This window comes from Babylonia areolata, chromosome 12 (genome assembly GCF_041734735.1).
Source record: "Babylonia areolata isolate BAREFJ2019XMU chromosome 12, ASM4173473v1, whole genome shotgun sequence".
In the NCBI taxonomy this organism is placed as follows: Eukaryota; Metazoa; Mollusca; class Gastropoda; order Neogastropoda; family Buccinidae; genus Babylonia; species Babylonia areolata.
In genome coordinates, this window is record NC_134887.1 from 19204539 (window position 1) to 19224021 (window position 19483).

Sequence of the window (19483 nt, forward strand, 5' to 3'; positions counted from 1 at the left end):
TGACAAATCAAAAATGCATTATTGCTCTTTTTCCAGTCCAATTATATGTATATTTCTGCGTGCTCCGATTCTGTTGTCCAGACAGAATTTTTATACACAACTTGTGGTTCATGCACAAAGTGTCTTCCAAAACGGTGATATGAAAAACACTTGTTGAATGTAAAGTCTTGTCTGGTTTATGATTTGCATATGCATGTGAAAGGAAATTAGTGTATATCTTGTTTGTGAAATGGTATTAATAAATGAGAATGCTGAAGACTCTAAGGTGCTGTTTTTTGGCATGGCAGGGAGATTTGGATGTTGTGTGCAGGAGATTTTTATAATCATATATGAAATAAATATGAATATATAGATACACACACACATTATACTAATATAGTCAACACCAATTACATATATATATATCTGTGATTGTTATAGTCATTACTGATATATACCGGTACATATACATTACAAATACAAAATGGATGTCATACTTGCATTTATGAAATTCTTCCTGAAAATTTCAGTTTCATGCGGTTTGAAAACACAAACAAAAAAAACCCACCACAATTGATCTCATCACTGAACATGTGTATTCTTTATTCAGTCAAAATATTCTCCCACTCAGAACTCGCATAACAAACATAAACAGTTGCACAGTCTTTCTCAGACAACACACAGACTGAATCATGTATCTCCCTTTGCCACACTGACAATGTCCAGTTCGAACACAGTTCTTGCTCGGTTTTAAATCTGAACGACAAGTTTTCTTCTTTTCTTTTCCTCACAGGTGACCCATTTGTAAGGGTTTTGGGAGAGGGGGGCTGGCGGGGGGGGTCACAAAAACTTTGGACCATGTGGAAAATACTTGCTTGAGTTTTATGTACCGTATTGCACAGCATTTGACATCCGTCGGGACAATGAAAGGATAAATGTCCTGACCAAACCCAAATAGGACTTTTTTTTTTTTTTTTTTTTTGTTCCTCCACACCAAGATGAATTGGATAATGAAGTCTTTTGCCTTTTTTTAATTTAGTCAACACATTTTCCTAGGTCAAGTGTAAAGTTGTTAACTGATATAAACGAACAATGTAATATCACTAAATATCAGAACATTATAACTGATAATAAATTTTAAAAACCCACACTGTCCTTCAAACTCACTTCACTGGATACTGGATGTAAATGAAAATAAATTGTTGAAAAGGAAGAATGGTAATATGAAGTCTTAAAAATGAGGAATGCAGAAATGGATGATTTCTGGATGTTTTCTCGCTCTGTCCTTGTTTTTCTCCACTTGTCCTTGCCATTTTTGTCAAAAAGTGATTCAGAAACAAGCAGCTAAACAAAGCAGATGCTTTCCCTGTCCAGTAAATGCACAGAGGACATAATGTCCTGGTTACTCAAACCCTAAGACACTGGCTGAAATTGCCTTGGAATTGTCTGCGCTACAATGCTTGCTTTGTTCTGATTGAACTGGCAATTTGTGGAGGATCACCTTGTCACCATAGTTTGTCACACACAATGTCTTTTTCTTCTTCTTCATTCATTGGCTGCAACTCCCACTTTCACTCGAATGTACACAAGTGGGCTTTTACATGCATGACCGTTTTTACCCAGCCATGTAGGCAGCCATACTCCATATTTGGGGGTACACACAATGTCTGTGCTAACAAAGAAATGATTCAGACAATGACATCGCCAATCAAAAAATAACAGAACAATTACCCTCTTCAGCAATACATTTATCAGACATTCTCAACCCTTTCCCTATGTCCCATGCCGACAAACACCCCTGCATACTCGTCCTCTTATAGATTTCCACAACAACTCTGATGAATTCAAACATCAACCATGTGAACAGTTAACAGTGCTGTTTGCAGATGCTCGCTCTGTAAAATGTTTTCCATGCATACTCTGGCAGTATGCTGATGTAAGGCAACACTTCATCCAACTTCAAAGTTAAGCATTAGAATTTTGATCTGACAATGATCAACAAAGCTTGTACTGTGTTCATTTACTATAATCACAACCATATTTTCGCAGGGAACTACACAGACAGAAGAGTTTTATTTTTTCTTATCACTCTTCAATAAAAACAGATTTCTCATCGTCAAATTCAGACTGCTTTCCTGAGGAAAGTGCGACGCTACAGTGAAGCACCACCCTTTTTCTTTTCTACGTGCATCTTTATTTACCTACCTCAATGGATTTTCTACAAAATTTACCCAGGAATTACTCTTGCTGCCAATGGGTTCTTTATATGTATCAGAAGTATACAGCAGCACACAGGCCTTCATTTTCTCATCTCACCCGAAAGACTAGCACCCAGACCACCACCAAGAAAAAGGACTTCATATATACTCGTATGCATATAGTGTGACAAGAGTCACTTGTTCAGTTTGTGAATCACAGTTAAACCCGTGAATACTTACTTACTGCCCTTTATGCCCTCTGCCGTGTATGGCAGCAACAAAGAACCGCCACTCTCTTTGTTTTAGGGCAAGTCTCTGAAAGACACCCCAGGTGTGCTATGAATGGTCCAAATCCTGAATCAAATAGAGTGACAGTTAACACAAGACCCACACACAAGCCAGCATCACCACACTCAGCACGCTGTGTACACCTCAGCAATCAGCTCGTCCTGCACCATGGTCCCCAGAAAGCTCTGAACTTTGCCCACGTCCAGCGATTTCACGATGCGCACGTTGGCCTCCAGCCCCAGCGAGCGGTTCCAGTCGACAATCATCATGCCGTGAGACATCTTGCCGCCCAGCTCCACAGTGGCATACGCTGACTCCGCCTCTAGTGCCACGCTGCCGTCCAGGGCCACTGCGATGGCGTAGGCGCTGCGAGCGACATACCCCGACTTGTGGTTCTGCTGCAGCCATGCCTCGTCGCTGGAATTCCGCAGAAACTCTGACTTCACTGTGCCCAGGTGGAGGTAGCCATAGAAAAATTCCTGCAACGTGAAACGTTGAATTTTTTTTAAAATTTACATTCCTGGTTCCTCCCTGACACACAATCTGAACATGTTTTTTATGAACCCTCAGTGTACTTTTCTGACTGACCAGTTTTGGTGTCAATTTTCAAGAGGCATTTGCAGTTTTCCTATCTCCTACTGCTTTATTACTGTCTGCAGTTGGGTTTGTTTTTTTTCCCTGTGTCTTTTCTGTGGGTAAGTACTGAACAAGTGTGAATGGCTATCAGGTAAAGAAAGGAAAAAAAGTCATCTCTGAATTTTCACAGGCACCTATTTTAAAATTTGTGACAACCCCCCCCCCCCACCCCACCCCCTCCCACACACACACCAACCACTGTGGAAGAACTGCACCATTAACAAATAAGTAATTGCAATACACTTCAGTGACAATAACATGCAAGGGTATTTCTATTCCAAAACACAAAAAGAAGAAAATAACAGAGAAAATAAAAAAAATAAAAATAATGATAAAAATGTACATCTGTATTACACACTATTCCATAAATACTCCTCAAAGCTCTTTACATTTCCCCCGCACACACTTAAAAAAAACACACAAAAAACTACAACACATACACACATATAAAAAAAACCAAAAAAAACATGACACACACACAGACACACAAAAAAAAACCCAACTAATAATAATCATTTAAAATCAAACATTTATCCAACATCAAAACAAACGACAGCGGTGACTGACCCCAGACAGAGGATGACGCTGGCACACTTCGTAAGGCAGCACGGTGATGTTGGTCATCTCCTTCAGAACGATGTACGCTGCCTCAGGGTCGTGGAAAAAGTTCTGCTCTGCCGACAGAGTGGCACTGCCGCGACCTGGACACACCACAAGCTGCTGTTGCTGTTCAACTGTTTCTCACGAACAGTGATATCAGACAGGAAGGAAAAAGAAAAAGGAGGGGTGAGGGGGATGGGTTGGAAGTTGGAAACGGAGACTGGGGGGGAGGGAGGCAGGGGGGTGGGGGGGGGGGTGTGGAGTAATGCAGTTTTCAGTTTTCGTTTCTCAAGGAGGTATCACTGCATTCAGATAAGTCCATATACACAACAAAGAAGGCCTTCAACATCAGCCACGACACATGGGAGCTGAATGCAATGGACAGACCGAAGTGGCGTTCAGCTGTCCACAAAGGCGCCAAATCCTGTGAGGCCAACAGAATCGCCGCAGCAGAGCACCGCAGACAGGCCAGGAAAAGCAGTGCCAGCAAGTCCCTGACAGCCGCCACCATCCCCTGTCCACACTGTGTCAGAACCTTCTGGGCGTGGACTGGCCTTACCAGTCATCTGTGCACCCACAGAGCCCAACCCACCCACCCCCAGGATGACTAGATGGTCCTCGTCGATCCCGATGGACGAACCACACACCATACACAACACCAAATCAGCTGGGCAGATGCCTGACAGCAGCATGACCCAACACACTTGTCAGGCCCTTAGTGCATGCATATAATTATATATTTGTGAACCTATGAAGTGGATTTCTTCTATTTTTTTTCCAGAGGGCAACACTTACAGTGTTCTTTTTCAGTGCACCAAATACAAAGGACCTTGGTCTTAACCATTCTGCCACCTTTCTATAATGCACAAGATATGGGAAAAGTAGCCTGAGTGTATATGCTGTGTGTGTGAACAATAACTTGTTGTCCATCTTTTAACTAAGAGTGATATTAGACGATTAGAGAGGGGGTTGGGGAAGGAAAAAAACCCAACAATAAACAAACACACAAAGAGCAACATTAGAAAACAGACTTCAATTTATAATATCAAAGAGCACTATGAGAGATAAAAAGATAAATGAAGTGCTTGTCACTATTACAATACCTAGTCATCATAATCATTGTCTGCAACTTAACTCACTCCGAATGAATAGTTTTCTCGCTTCCTTTCCGCTGCAGACAACCCATTTGTTAGGGTTAGGAAAAAAATCACAAAAAATACAAAACACAAAGTAACTGAAACTCCCTGCACTTGACCCACTGACTTCAATTTATAATATCAAAGAGCACACCCTGCACTTGACCCACTGACTTCAATTTATAATATCAAAGAGCACTCCCTGCACTTGACCCACTGACCCCTCTTCTAACGTCGTGTGTATGCCCACCCCCCTCCCTCTCTTCACAGCCCTCAGAAGCACAGTCACTGTCAGTACCTTTTTACTGGTATCTTTCTCCACTGCAGATACTTTATTCAACGTCTTCATCATCCTCACCGAAACCTTCAGTTTGAAGCATTTCAATCACTTCAGCAGCAGTAAAAGCCACTGTCGTGATCTAGTTTGCTCAAAAAATCTCCACTTCTATCACCTGCGATGCCATTTTTGATATGTATGCAGATTAGCTTGTCATGTGGGTACCAAGGTCAAGGGCTGGCCAGCGAGTGTATAGCCACGGAAACCTTACAAAGAAACTCTCCATCCAACCCTTGACACGTTCGCAATGCCCGGTGTAGTTGCGATTCTTATGCTACCCCATGAGGAAAGTGTGGACAAATTTTTAACTGTCGAAACTGCTATAGAGTTCCATCATCCGGAACGCTACCTTACGTCAGGAACGCTATAGCGTTCCATCGTTCGTAAGTTAATGTCTGTATTCTTCAGCTTTTTGAACAACAACAAAAAGCAAACAAATCTAATTGAACTGAGAGAGGAAGAGGAAATCTCCAACAGCATGCATGGTTAGAATGGACAAATCATAACTGTAAGCAACACAAGCAGTAACACTGACTCACCCTCTCCTCCCTAACCTGCCTCTGTCACACACACACACACACACAAAGAAGGTTCACCACCACCTTCAATGTTGCCGCCTAGAATCAGGATGTCCTTCAGCTTGCGTGCCACCTGGGGGTCCAGTCGTAACGCCAATGCCAGGTTGGTCAGCGGACCCAGACATATCAGAGTTATCTGACCTGGCAAACACCAATCAACGGCGTCACTATCACACACCTCACAACACCAATTGATATCAGCATCAGTGATGTCACTATCACACACCACAAAACACCAATTGATATCAGCATCAGTGATGTCACTATCACACACCACAAACCACCAATTGATATCAGCATCAGTGATGTCACTATCACACCTCACAACACCAATTGATATCAGCATCAGTGATGTCACTATCACACCACACACCACCAATTGATATCAGCATCAGTGATGTCACTATCACACACCACAAAACACCAATTGATATCAGCATCAGTGATGTCACTATCACACACCACACACCACCAATCGATATCAGCATCAGTGATGTCACTATCACACACCACACACCACCAATCAATGTCAGCATCAGTGATGTCACTATCACACACCACACACCACCAATCAATGTCACCATCAGTGATGTCACTATCACACACCACACACCACCAACCGATATCAGCATCAGTGATGTCACTATCACACACCACACACCACCAATCAATGTCAGCATCAGTGATGTCACTATCACACACCACACACCACCAACCGATATCAGCATCAGTGATGTCACTATCACACACCACCAATCAATGTCAGCATCAGTGATGTCACTATCACACACCACACACCACCAATCAATGTCACCATCAGTGGTGTCACTATCACACACCACACACCACCAATCAATGTCACCATCAGTGATGTCACTATCACACACCACACACCACCAATCGATATCAGCATCAGTGGTGTCACTATCACACACCACACACCACCAATCGATATCAGCATCAGTGATGTCACTATCACACACCACACACCACCAATCGATATCAGCATCAGTGGTGTCACTATCACACACCACACACCACCAATCGATATCAGCATCAGTGATGTCACTATCACACACCACACAACACCAATCAATGTCACCATCAGTGATGTCACTATCACAAACCACACACCACCAATCAATATCACCATCAGTGATGTCACTATCACACACCTCACAACACCAATCAATGTCACCACCAGTGGTGTCACTATCACACACTACACATCACCAATCAACTCATTAACAAAACAAACAAGGGCACAATTACCTGGGTACTCGTTAACAAAACGAACAATGAAGGCACAATTACCTGGGTACTCATTAACAAAACGAATGAGGGCCGACACGGCATGCTCCGCTTCTATCTGTCGGGCGTCGGCAGGTGTTTCCCAGGCTGCCCCAGGCAGGTTGTCATCTGAGTGAAGACTGTCACCAACTAATGGCTTCTCCGCTCCCCGAAACACTGGAATCTGAGGGAAACCACATCCTCTCAGTGTCTCACATGAACAACGCCCAGGTTAGTGTTCCACTTTATTGCTGCTGTTATTTTCCTTCTCATGCGATCAGCGCCTAGAGTATTATATGTTTCGGTTTGTTGCTGTTGTTATTTTCCTTCTTAAGGCCAGAACTGGCAACATTTTTTTTTTTGTTGTTGTTGCAGAAACCATGAAAATAAAGGCATTAAAATATGACATGATATACATGTGCCATGAGCTACAATGAGCCAAAAAAAACATAGCACTTCACACAAAAATATCTCACAAAAAATTTCACGAATCACTGTGTTTTCTTTTTTTTTTATTTCACACACAAAAAAGCCTCATTTCTTGAATGTTTTGCATGCACATTAACTTGTGTGTTTTGCATATATGTATATGTGGAGAGACAATCACAGAACTCACACACACACACACACACACAAAAAAAAAAAAAAAACACCAAAAAAAAAACCAAGACCCTACACCCTCACATCCTCACGGCTGCACGTCTTCAGCACACGCAGCGCGTTGTTACAGGTGTGCTCGATGTTGACGGCCCCGCTGACACAGGTGATGGCCTGGATGTCGACATCGGGCCGCGTGACGGCCAGCATGACCCCCTGCGTGCAGTCCACACTCATGTCCACATCCAGAATCACCGCCTGCCGCTGGCTGCTCGATGCCACCCGCCCTTTCCGCTCCAGCTTGATCTTCTTGACCGCCGGGCCCGCATTCATCACCACTGGCTGCCAGGACAAAGATGTGTGTGTTTAGTGTGTGTGTGTTTAGTGTGTGTGTGTGTGTGTGTGTGTGTTTAGTGTGCGTGTGTGTGTGTGTTTAGTGTGTATGTGTGTTTAGTGTGTGTTTAGTGTGTGTGTGTAAGAGTGAGTGTGTGTGTTTGTGTCTGATGTGTGCGTGTGTGTGTTTGATGTGTGTGTGTGTGTGTTTAATGTGTGTGTGTGTGTGTGTGTGTGTGTGTGTGTGTGTGTGTGTGTGTGTGTGTGTGTGTGTGTGAGTGAGCATATGTGTGTGTGTGCGTGTGTGGGTGCGTGTGTGTGTGAGTGAGTGAGTGTGTGTGTGTGTGTGTGTGTGTGTGTGTGTGTGTGTGTGTGCGCGTGTGTGTGTGTGTGTGTGTGTGTGTGTGTGTGTGTGTGTGTGTTTAATGTTTATTGTAAAGCACTTTGAGCTCCCTTTAAGGGAGGAAAGCGATCAACAAGTATCCATTATTATTATCATTAAGGTAATGTCTTTGTTTATGTTTGTGAGCCAATAAGGAAACGTCTTTATTTATGTGCACCAATAAAGAAAAAGAAAGAATACAGAAAAAGAAAAATTACACTGACTCACTTTGTTCACATATGCTAGCCAACAGAAAAGAATTAAACGTTATAACGGTGATAATATTAATAACAATAATAAGGAATGACATGACAAAGGACAATTTCATAAAGCACAAAGCCTGAGCAACACTGCCAAGATTCAAATGACAGACAAATATCACTATACCACTACTACAAGCACACCACACCACCAGGGTACACAAGTACCCACCTGGGTACACAGGTACCTTCCAAGCTACAGAAGTACCCACCAAGGTACACAAGTACCCACACAAACACCACACCACCAATGTACACAAGTACCCATCAGGGTGCACAAGTACCCACCAAGGTACACAAGTACCCACACAAATATCCATCAGGGTACACAAGTACACAACAGGGTACACAAATACCCACCATGGTGGGGTTGTGTTCGCTGTGCGTTCGCAGGTGCCTCTGGTACGTCAGCTTCTTTTCAAACTGCTTGTTACAAATGTGGCAGTTGAAGATGACCACTGGCGACATCTGGGAGACGCCAGACTGGTTATCCTCTGCCACACTGATCACTGACGTCTGTGTCTCCATCGCCTGCAAGCAACAGTTCTTGTTTTCATTTATCCTGATTTTCATAATTTCAGAATCTGTCGCAAAAACAAACACCTGGAAAAAAAGAAACAACCAAAACCACTGTTAAAGAAAAAGAAAAAAGAAGAAAAAAAAGAGAGAGAACTGGAGTCAAAGTAAACGAACAACAAACAACAACAAACGCTCTAACAAACTGCTGGTGCTACTGTTTTCGGGGAGGGGGGGGGTTAACCCTCAACGAACAAACATACACAACACAAAGTTTAAACAAAGGAAAATGGATGTTTTTATATGACTTGCTTTGCTATCAGACATTTGTGTTGAGCTGTTGTTGTTTTTTTGTTCATTTATATATATATATAGAGATTCAAGATGATTTATTCATATAGGCCAAGGCCCCTAATGAAGGGGTATAGAACAGACAGCAATAAAAAACAAAGAAAAACAAACAAACAAACAAAATTTCACATAATACAACATACATAAAAAACTCGATATAACATAAGTTCAAATGAAAAACTAGCCTAGCAACAAAACAGTGTTTTCATGACGTAATAGTTTCTCGGACTTTGAAAGCTTTATATAAATACAAAGCAAGGTTTCTAACAATTTCACAGGATTTTGAGGACATTAACAAGTTCAATTTAAACATATTTGGTTGTCTATAATATTTAGGCTTAATAAATGATTCTCGAATATTCCTCAAAGCTGGACAACAAAGGACAAAGTGCATTTCATTTTCTATCGAATCTTTGCATAATGGACAAATCAGATCAGTGTCATTACATATTCTGTATCTATAATGATGAACCGCTAGCTCAGAAATACCTAGTCTGAATCTTGTTGTTATATATTTCAAATGTCTATCCATATTTAACATCAGGTAAGGTTTCAAGTCTGGGCCATTGCTGAAATTTCTATAAAAATCAAATCTTTCACTATTTTGAATATGATCAGACCATTTCTGCCATCTACAATCGATCAAACGTTGCCGAAAAACACAGATAAATGACTGAATGCTGCCAACACCTTGGTTTAACCAAACAAAACAAAACCCATACTCAAATAAACAGTGACGTATTTTTGTTACCCAATTTACTTTGCCTCTAGTATCTAAATCAAATAGCATATCATAAGCTTTACGAGGTAATCTGTTGGCATCCATTTCTAATAACCTTAACCAATAACGAATACATTTAACTGCAGCAACTAAATACATCGGGTACCGATTTGTTTCTCCATAAACTAAATCATTAGGAGTTTGCCTTTCAACACCTAAAAATGTCTTCAAAGCAAAAGTATGAACGGATTCACAGTGAACAGCGGCTCTATCTAGGCCCCACAACTCCGAACCGTATAACACAACTGGCTGTACCTGAGCATCAAACAGCTTAATAAATAAATCAAAAGAGGTATTATTGAACACATGTAACTTTTTCATAATACAGATTAAAGCATTTTTAGCCCTACTTGCTAAATCTTTACAAGCACCAACAAAACTCAAACGTGTGGAGAAAAATATTCCCAAATATTTATAAACATTAACAACTGGCATTAACTCATCACCATACAACCACCTTTCCCTGCTACTCAGATAACCACCCTTACGAAATACTATAATATTGCTTTTAGTCATGTTTACTCTTAATTCAAGTGAATCTGCCGCACGGTGTAAAGAATTCAGTTGTGTTTGTAGACCTACAACAGTTTCTGACATTAAAATAACATCATCAGCTAACAGAAGTATAAACAATTCAAAGGCATCAACTGAAAATACAGCTCCATGTCTCCCATTCGTAATTACCTGAATTGCAAGTTCGTTTATGAAGAGAGAAAATAAAATTGGGCTACAAGGATCACCCTGTCTAACCCCTACTGTACAGTTGATAAATTCAGTCAGTTTGGCACCACAACGAACTCTAGCTCTTACTACATTATACATACTTTTAATACAATTATAAAGTTTACCTCTGATACCATTCCTTAATAAAAATGGCCATAAAAGATTTCGGTTAATAGAGTCAAACGCTTTTTCAAAATCAATGAAAGCGACATACAATTTACGATTAAAGGAGAACTGTTTCTGAACAAGTGAAAGCAACGTAAACATGTGGTCTACTGTAGAATATCCTTTTTTAAATCCGGCTTGATGATCACCAGTGATATTATTTTCGTCAACCCATTCCTGTAATCTTTTATTGATAATTATTCCATACAATTTACCACTTATATCACCTAAAGAAATACCTCTATAATTATTGGGATTATTTACATCACCTTTCTTGTAAATGGGCAAAATAATAGATTCTATCCAGTAATTAGGGTATACACCATTATCAAACAGTTTATTAAACAGCTTTACGAAAAAAAGGACTACTTGATCAGAAGAATTTTTATACAGTTCACTAACAATTCCATCAGGACCAGCTGCCTTACCATTTTTAAGTTTTCTTAATGCCAGTAGTACCTCTTCATTAGAAATTGGCCGGTTCATGTAAAGATCTGCTTCATCATCAATCATAGCATCATCATCATAGGCAACTTCATTATGCTCGTTATCAACATTCGATTGTAACAAAGACTGAAAATGTTGAAACCAAACGTCACAATCAATAGTATGTCTAGGTTGTTTTCTTTTCTTCGAAACTCTATTAATATTATTCCAGAATTCCTTTTGACTACGTATAGATGTTACAAGCTTATCCATTAAAGATTTATTGAAGTCCTTCTCTTTTCTCTTTAATAAATGTTTATATTCTCGTCTTGCAATTACATATGTATTTTTATCTTCCACTTTTAATGTCCGTCGACTAATCCGTAATAACCTTCTTACCTCCCTTTTACTCACAGCACACTCATGGTCAAACCAGTCATCACGTACCTTGTTGTTATTGACACGCACACGTCTTTTCATACACTCCGCACTTTCCTTCATACATTCATTCAACAATGTTAGTGCATCATTCACATCAACATCTATCAAATTTATTGCATTGTCAATTTTTGTACTAATCTGCTCATTACTTAAAGTATCACGAAACAGCTGTGCATATTCTTCATTCCATATGATTTTTTCAATGACAATGTCCTGTTTTTGTTCAGCTGCATCAAAATTCTTACCTCTAGGGAAAACAACGTGAAGTGTTACAGGTAGGTGGTCAGAGTCAATACGTTCTGATACAATTAGTTCACATAAATCAAACACAATATGAAAGAGATCTTTTGAAAATATAAAATAATCGTTGACACTGCATCCAGCATCCGAAATGTATGTATAGCAACCTTGGAGGTCGCCCTCACATACTCCATTTAAAATACATAAATCTAATGCAGTGCACAAATTCAACAACAACTTACCATAATTGTTCAAGAGATTATCTTGTGAATGTCGTGACTTACTGACAGAATGACTTTCATGCTGCTTGTAGAAATCAGAGAAATATTGACATATATTAGAGGTTCTACTATTTAAATCACCATTTAGGATAATATAAGCATCATATAATAATAAACAATCAGTCAAGCAATCTTCCAGCATATTCATTCCATTATCAATATCAAAGTACGTATAAAAAGGGGAGCTTTCAGGAGGAATGTACGAACAAAAATACAGAATATCTTTATCAAGACCAAATAATATCTTATCAATTAAAAAGACGCAAAAATTAGAGTGATTCACATCAACAGTTTTAACAAACGGACACAATTCATTCCTTATCAAACACACCATACCTCCGGATCGTCTCCCTTGTTTTGATAACTTAACTGCTGGTTTACAAAATGAAGTGTAACCAGAGAACATGTTAGAGCGAAAATCTTCCATGAAAGTTTCAACTAAACACACAAAATCAAACTTAAAAATAAACGCAACGAAATCAGAATCAGCAAGTTTAGAATACAAACCATTAACATTCCACAGTAAAAACGAGAAAGGTTTATTAATATCATGTATATATATATAGAGAGAGAGAGAGAGAGAGAGAGACTGAGACAGGCAGACAGACAGAGAAAACGAATGAACGAACAGTTTTATCCAAATAAAGGCCAAGCCCCTTAGTGAAGGTGTGTGATATAAGTACAAATAAAGGAATTATAACTGATACCACAATCATATCATAAACATATACATCAGCAGCAGAAAAGATTACGATGTCATAATAATTAATATTCAGTCTTTTCAAGGATTTGTAAATATAAATAATGAATCCATCTAGAGAAGACTCACTTCTGGATGACAACACATTTAATCTAAAACTGCAAGGATTATTATAATACTTAGGTTCAATTAATTTTGATCTAAGGTAAAAAAGGGCAGGATGCGTTAACAAAAAATGGATCTCATCTTTAGAGAAAGAGAGAGAGAGAAAAGAAAAACAAACACATACATCTATCATGTATTCCAAATTTTCTGAACACTTTCGTTCCTTCCTCAAGGGATCGATTTATTTTCATGTAACCTGGGTCACGTAAAACTAGTCTGGCACAGCTATTATGATGCAAGCACGCCATGACGTTCAAGCTGTGATGCAGATTCACCGCTGCCAGACTTCGCACAGAGTCCTGCCCACTTTCCCCCAGAATCGTGATTGTCTATTAGTATCAGGCTATTTTTTCCTGCTGTAAAATCATAAGTCCTTTAAAACCTAACTGAATAAATAACTGAAGTAAATGTAGTTGCAAAATAAAGAAATAGATATAGAAAGAACTAAAAGATAACAAGTAATGGATACAATTATAAACAAATAAAATCCTGAACAAAATAAATAAATAATTAATATGATAAAAATATATAACAAAATAAAACAATTTAAGGAATAAACTCTAAATGAAATAATGATAATAACCATAACTATTAGAGGCATAAATAAGGTGAGATACAGGTAAAAAAGGGGTACATTACAAAATGAGAGGAATCTAAGAAGAAATGGAGAGGGATGAAATTTGCATTATAGATGAACAAATAATTGAAATAAAGTCAAATGAATAATAAAATAAAATAAAAAAAAATAGCAAAATTGTAAAATAAAATAAGTAGGACACACACACACACACACACATATATATATATATATATATATATATATATATATGGACACACTCACATGGGGAGTGCCAAATTTCATTATTCTGCTTGTAATCTGTGATGTATTTGAATCAGACTTCACCACATTTAATTTCTCCTACCACCAAGTTGATTCAGATTCAGGATGGGTGTAATAGCTGAGTGGTTAAAGTGTCGGAATTTTAATCTGAGGGTCCTGGGTGTGAATCTCGGTAACGGTGCCTGGAAGGTAAAGGGTGGAGATTTTTCCGATCTCCCAGGTCAACGTATGTGCAGATCTGCTCGTGCCTGAACCCCCTTCGTGTGTATACACACGCAGAGGATCAAATACACACGTTAAAGATCCTGTAATCCATGTCAGCGTTCAGTGGGTCATGGAAACAAGAACATACCCAGCATGCACCCCCCCAGGAAATGGAGTATGGCTGCCTATATGGCGGGGTAAAAACGGTCATACACGTTAAAGCCCACTCATTTACATATGAGTGAACGTGGGAGTTGCAGCCTACGAACAAAGAAGAAGATTCCGATTCAGAAAATTACCTGCGGCGCCTGCTCCTCTCCTTGGCTCTGTGCAGGTGCCTCCGACACCAAGGCCACTGTCTGTCCATCGTCTGTCTGGTTCAGCGTGATTTCGTGGATGACCTCCGACCCCGACAGACCTTCCTGGGCGATGATGCTGCTGATCTGAACACACAGACATAAACAGTGCGTCGCTACGGTGACGGTGACGCTGTGTGCTCCGTCTGAACAATCCTTATGGTTATACCAGGGTTCCTGCACTGATGTGACCAAACAGAACTCCATGCTTCATTTCCAGACCTGACTAAAAGAATTTTAAATACCAAACACAAACCCCTCTGATGAAAAAATTGGCAGATATCCCAGCATTAATGTTCAATTTTCTTAACTTTTAGTGTATTTTTTGTTGTTGTTTTTATTTCAATGCATGCTCTTTGTTGAAAGGTACAGGTCAAGGGTTTGATTCAAATTTCAATAACCCTCTTTTATGCACTGCGGATCATGGAATTCTGACTCTCTGCCTTCCAGCTATCAGTCCACTGTGTCAAGCATTATTGAGGTGTTGATAAAGAGAGTTGATGGAGAGGGAAGGGTAGAGAAAGAGAGAGCAAGAGAGCGAGTGGTGATGAGAAGACAGGCAGGAAGAGAGGGGAGAGAGGGAGTGGGAGAGAGGGGGGTAAGAAGGGAAAAGACAGAGGAGAGAGACATGGGAAAGAGTAATTGATTGGACAACAGAGACACAGAGGGATAGGTGTCTCAGACAGAGAGCTAGTAAGCATATTGTAAATATCTTTTAACTTTTCTAAATTCAAGAACAGAATATCTAATACAGTCCTGTCAAGTGTGCATATACAATATGCATCAAAGAAAAATCTTCGATAAATGAAGTCATAAATCAGTGAGGTGGTTAAGGGGGATTTCTGTATACATTATCATCGTCTGCGGGTTAAGGGGGATTTCTGTATGCATTGTCATCATCTGTGGGTTACGGGGGATTTCTGTATGCATTGTCATCATCTGCGGGTTAAGGGGGATTTCTGTATGCACTGTCATCGTCAAAGAATAACCCAGTCCAGGAAGCGGACTTACTGCTGAAGCGGGCAGTGTGCCATCAGTGATGATCTCTGTTCCCCCCAAAGCTTCAAGCTGTCCCGTTGATGAGGTTACCACGGTGATGGTTTGGTTCAGCTCCGATTTCTGTACACAACAATCATACAGGTTTTTCATTATTCACAACTGTTTCAGTTTCACTTTCTCAAGGAGACGTCACTGAGTTCTGACAAATCCATATATGCTACACCACATCTGCTGGGCAGGTGCCTGACAGCAGCATAACCCAACAGCTTAGTCAGGTCTTGAGTGGATGCATTCATATATTACACTCTTTTGAAAATCTCTCCAAAAATGAAGTGAGACAAAAACCCACACTACTGCATAATAAAGCACACAAGTCATGCACTCACACACCACAACCCCCCCCCCCCCTCCCCACCTCCCCCCTCCCCAAACTCTGACTCACCTCCATCCAAATCCCTTGCATACATTTCTAATCCACCACCCTTTTCCATTGCTCAGCTGTCCACAACTAGCAAACCACCCCACTCACGATAATGCTTCCCCCATCCACCAGCCTGTGTGAAGGGAGAACGGATGGGGGCTCCTTGGATCGGGGGGTGTAGGACTGACGTGCAGTGCGTCGACAGATGGGACATAGTTGGATAAACTTGGCCACCACACACCGTGGCAGCAGAGCATACACACGACGAATCTGTGGACAGTAAATGTATACATGCATGACAACAACACTGATCTCTGTAAGTTTAATGTTTTTCCAATCTCAACTGGGTGTTGTTGTTTTTTAATTTGATTTATTTTATTTTTTTTATAAAGATATGTCATTATGTGCTTATTGTTTTCCATTCACAACTTTTTTTTTTGTTTTTTTGTTTTTGCACAGCAATATCTCTGCAAAATTATCATCAGTGTAATAGGAACTATTTACTAATATTAGGAAGCCTTCATTACTACTAAACACTTGCAGTTAAACCACTTAAACAGCTTGTGGTGTGATATGATCAGATGACAGTGTTAAATTTTTATATCATTTTGCCGTTCCAAAGGATGATTAAAATGTATCAAACCAATATTGGTGCTATTAACAAAGTATCAGCAGGGCTACTGTCAGTTCAGAACTCCCACCCACACCACTTACAGCAGCATATGTCTGTGACAGTCCAATGTGTCCATTCTCCACATGAGCAGTGTTGATCAGATCCCAGAATTCTTCAATGCAAGCAGCGCGCTTATACAAGCTCTGAAAATGAAAGCAATGTTCATTCAGATTTTTCTGATGTCCTAAGTCAACAGATATATATATATATATATATATATATATATATATATATATATATATATACATTTGTAGGCATTTGTAGGCTGCATCTCTCACTGTGAACAGTACGATAGTTAATGGGCTTTTCCGTGTATGACAGGGTTGTTTTTTTTTACCCTACCATCTACTGATGTAGACAGTCATACTCTATTTTTGGGGGGTGTTCATGCTGGGTATTTTCCTGTTTCAATAACCAGATGAATGATGACCACAAATAGAAACAAACAAAAAACATGGATTACAGGATCTTTAACATCAGCATTTGATCTTCTGTATCCACACACACACACACACACACACATATACATATCTAAAATGGTATACACAAACAGGAGTTTTGGACACTAGCAGGTCTACACATCTGTTAACTTGGAAAAGTCTCCACTCTTAACCGGGATGTGACCTCAGATTTACACTTTTCTGGTGCTTTTGCCATTCGTCATTTTGTGTCTGTGGGTAACCTACCCTCTTCATCACATACTGAAAATCACTTTCAACTGGTCCTGCTTCAAAACAAATTTTGCATTGTTATTTTTTATTCAACTATTATTATATCAAGAAAATAAAATCTAAGTTATAGTAACTTATATTTATAAGATGTTTGATTTTGAAATAACCGAAGTAAAAGATGCAAAAAGCCCTGTATCATTCAGTGCAAAGTATAAAGTGTACACTCGTCTCTCATGTCATGATGTACTCATAAAGAATATCACTGTTGGGTATTTTCCTTTTTTAGAATCTACAGTCAGACTTGGCTAATGCAAGTGGGTTTGCCATCAGAAGGGAGGTTGTTTTGCCTTGGGGCGTCTTCTGACCTCAGTCGTTTAAGTGTGTCGTGCCGAACCCCGAATCACAATGATTACCAAATGTAACACATTGGTTAAACTGGGTTATTCAACACATAAAATCAGCACTTCTACTTTCTCTACAACCTTCTTTCGATTTCACAGACGGTCCGAACAAATTCAATGTCAACAGCCATTTAAGAATACTGCAAAATTAAAGATGGCGACCAACACTTCCCACAGCATAAAAAACGTGACATTAAAACTGCTCGATCCTATCGTGTAAGATTCGTTCGTAACAGTATTATCTACATTTAACTCACATCATCGCCGTCTTTCTCGTCTGCTGGAATGCCAACAATATCACCTTCGGCATCTTCAGATTGAATGAGTCTGAATTTTTTCTGACGAACCCAAAATCGAAATTTGCTGGATACCTCCGATTGCGGATTTTTCAAACAGCGGATGACTCGTGCGCGCTTTTCACTTGTTATTGTGAAGCTGTTGCTGACTTTGTTTGCCTTGGAATTAACATATTCCATGAACTTTGATTTGAAATATTCATCTGAATCCATGATTTTGGGATCTTGCGGCATAAATTCCATAATCTGCCAAAAATAAAGTTCAATCGGTAAGGAGCAAAATCTCGGAAACTATCGCATCTCCCCGTCTATTCACGTGATTGAAAGCACAGGCACACGGTGTCGGAAACAAACAATAATCGTTCATGACGAAAAGGCCGAGGAGACGTCGGAATCTAACTTTTTTTTCTTTCTTTCTTTTTCTTTTCGGACATCAGACAATCAGTACTGAATTAATTCAAAAGGCCATTGTGGTTTAAGGTAAATGGGCGGTACTCTTACTAGAGGGTAAGAGTTGGAAATAGTCTTTCACCAAATGCACAAGTATTGAGTGGAATACCCCAGGGTAGCATTCTTGGACCTATTTTATTCACCATTTTTATAAATGACCTTCCAGATTGTGTTAGTAGTTGTTGCAGGATATTTGCTGATGACACTAAACTTTATGATATAGCTAAGAATTCTTTAAAATTGCAAAATGACTTAGACAACCTATATGACTGGTCTAACAAGTGGAATCTATATTTTAATGCAACAAAATGTAAAGTGCTACACCTAGGAAAAAATAACCCTAAAAATGAATATAAAATGAAAATTGATAACATGAATTTTATGGTTATTTCGGAATGTAATGAAGAAAAAGACTTGGGAGTAATATTTGATAAAAACTTCTCTTTTGATACACATATCCAAGCAGTGATAAATAAAGCCAACAAAGTACTGGGTATTATCAAGAGAACATTTACATTCTTGGATAAGGATATCTTTGTCAACCTTTATAAAACAATTGTTAGGCCTATCCTAGAATATGGCAATACAATTTGGTATCCCAGATTAATAAGACAGTCCAAAGCAATTGAACAAGTACAAAGGAGAGCAACTAAAATAATTCCAGAACTTAGAGATCTTGACTATCAAAGTCGTTTGAGACAGTTGAATTTGCACTCCCAAAAATATAGAAGATACAGAGGAGACATGATACTAGTTTTTAAGATAATG

At 39.5% G+C, this 19483-nt stretch overlaps 1 protein-coding gene across 1 annotated transcript; it reads right to left on the minus strand.

The window, feature by feature from the left end:
- Positions 1–564: 564 nt before the first annotated feature.
- LOC143288424 (uncharacterized) lies at positions 565–18555 on the minus strand. The gene is made up of 11 exons (XM_076596897.1): positions 18227–18555; positions 16939–17040; positions 16333–16494; positions 15816–15923; positions 14748–14891; positions 8975–9145; positions 7727–7981; positions 7067–7226; positions 5777–5893; positions 3669–3802; positions 565–2944 (listed from the first exon to the last, which is right to left on the minus strand). Exons 1-11 carry the CDS (start codon positions 18506–18508, stop codon positions 2591–2593), a joined length of 1989 nt encoding a protein of 662 aa, XP_076453012.1. The 5' UTR covers positions 18509–18555; the 3' UTR covers positions 565–2590.
- Between the last annotated feature and the right edge of the window lie 928 nt (positions 18556–19483).

Coding starts and splice junctions, on each gene's coding strand:
- LOC143288424 (XM_076596897.1), bottom strand. CDS start 18,508: ATGGAATTTATGCCGCAAGATCCCAAAATCATGGATTCAGATGAATAT. Junction 17,041..18,226: donor ACGAGAAAGACGGCGATGAT/GTGAGTTAAATG, acceptor TTTCATTTTCAG/AGCTTGTATAAGCGCGCTGC. Junction 3,803..5,776: donor TCTAGGCGGCAACATTGAAG/GTGGTGGTGAAC, acceptor TGGTGTGTCCAG/GTCGCGGCAGTGCCACTCTG.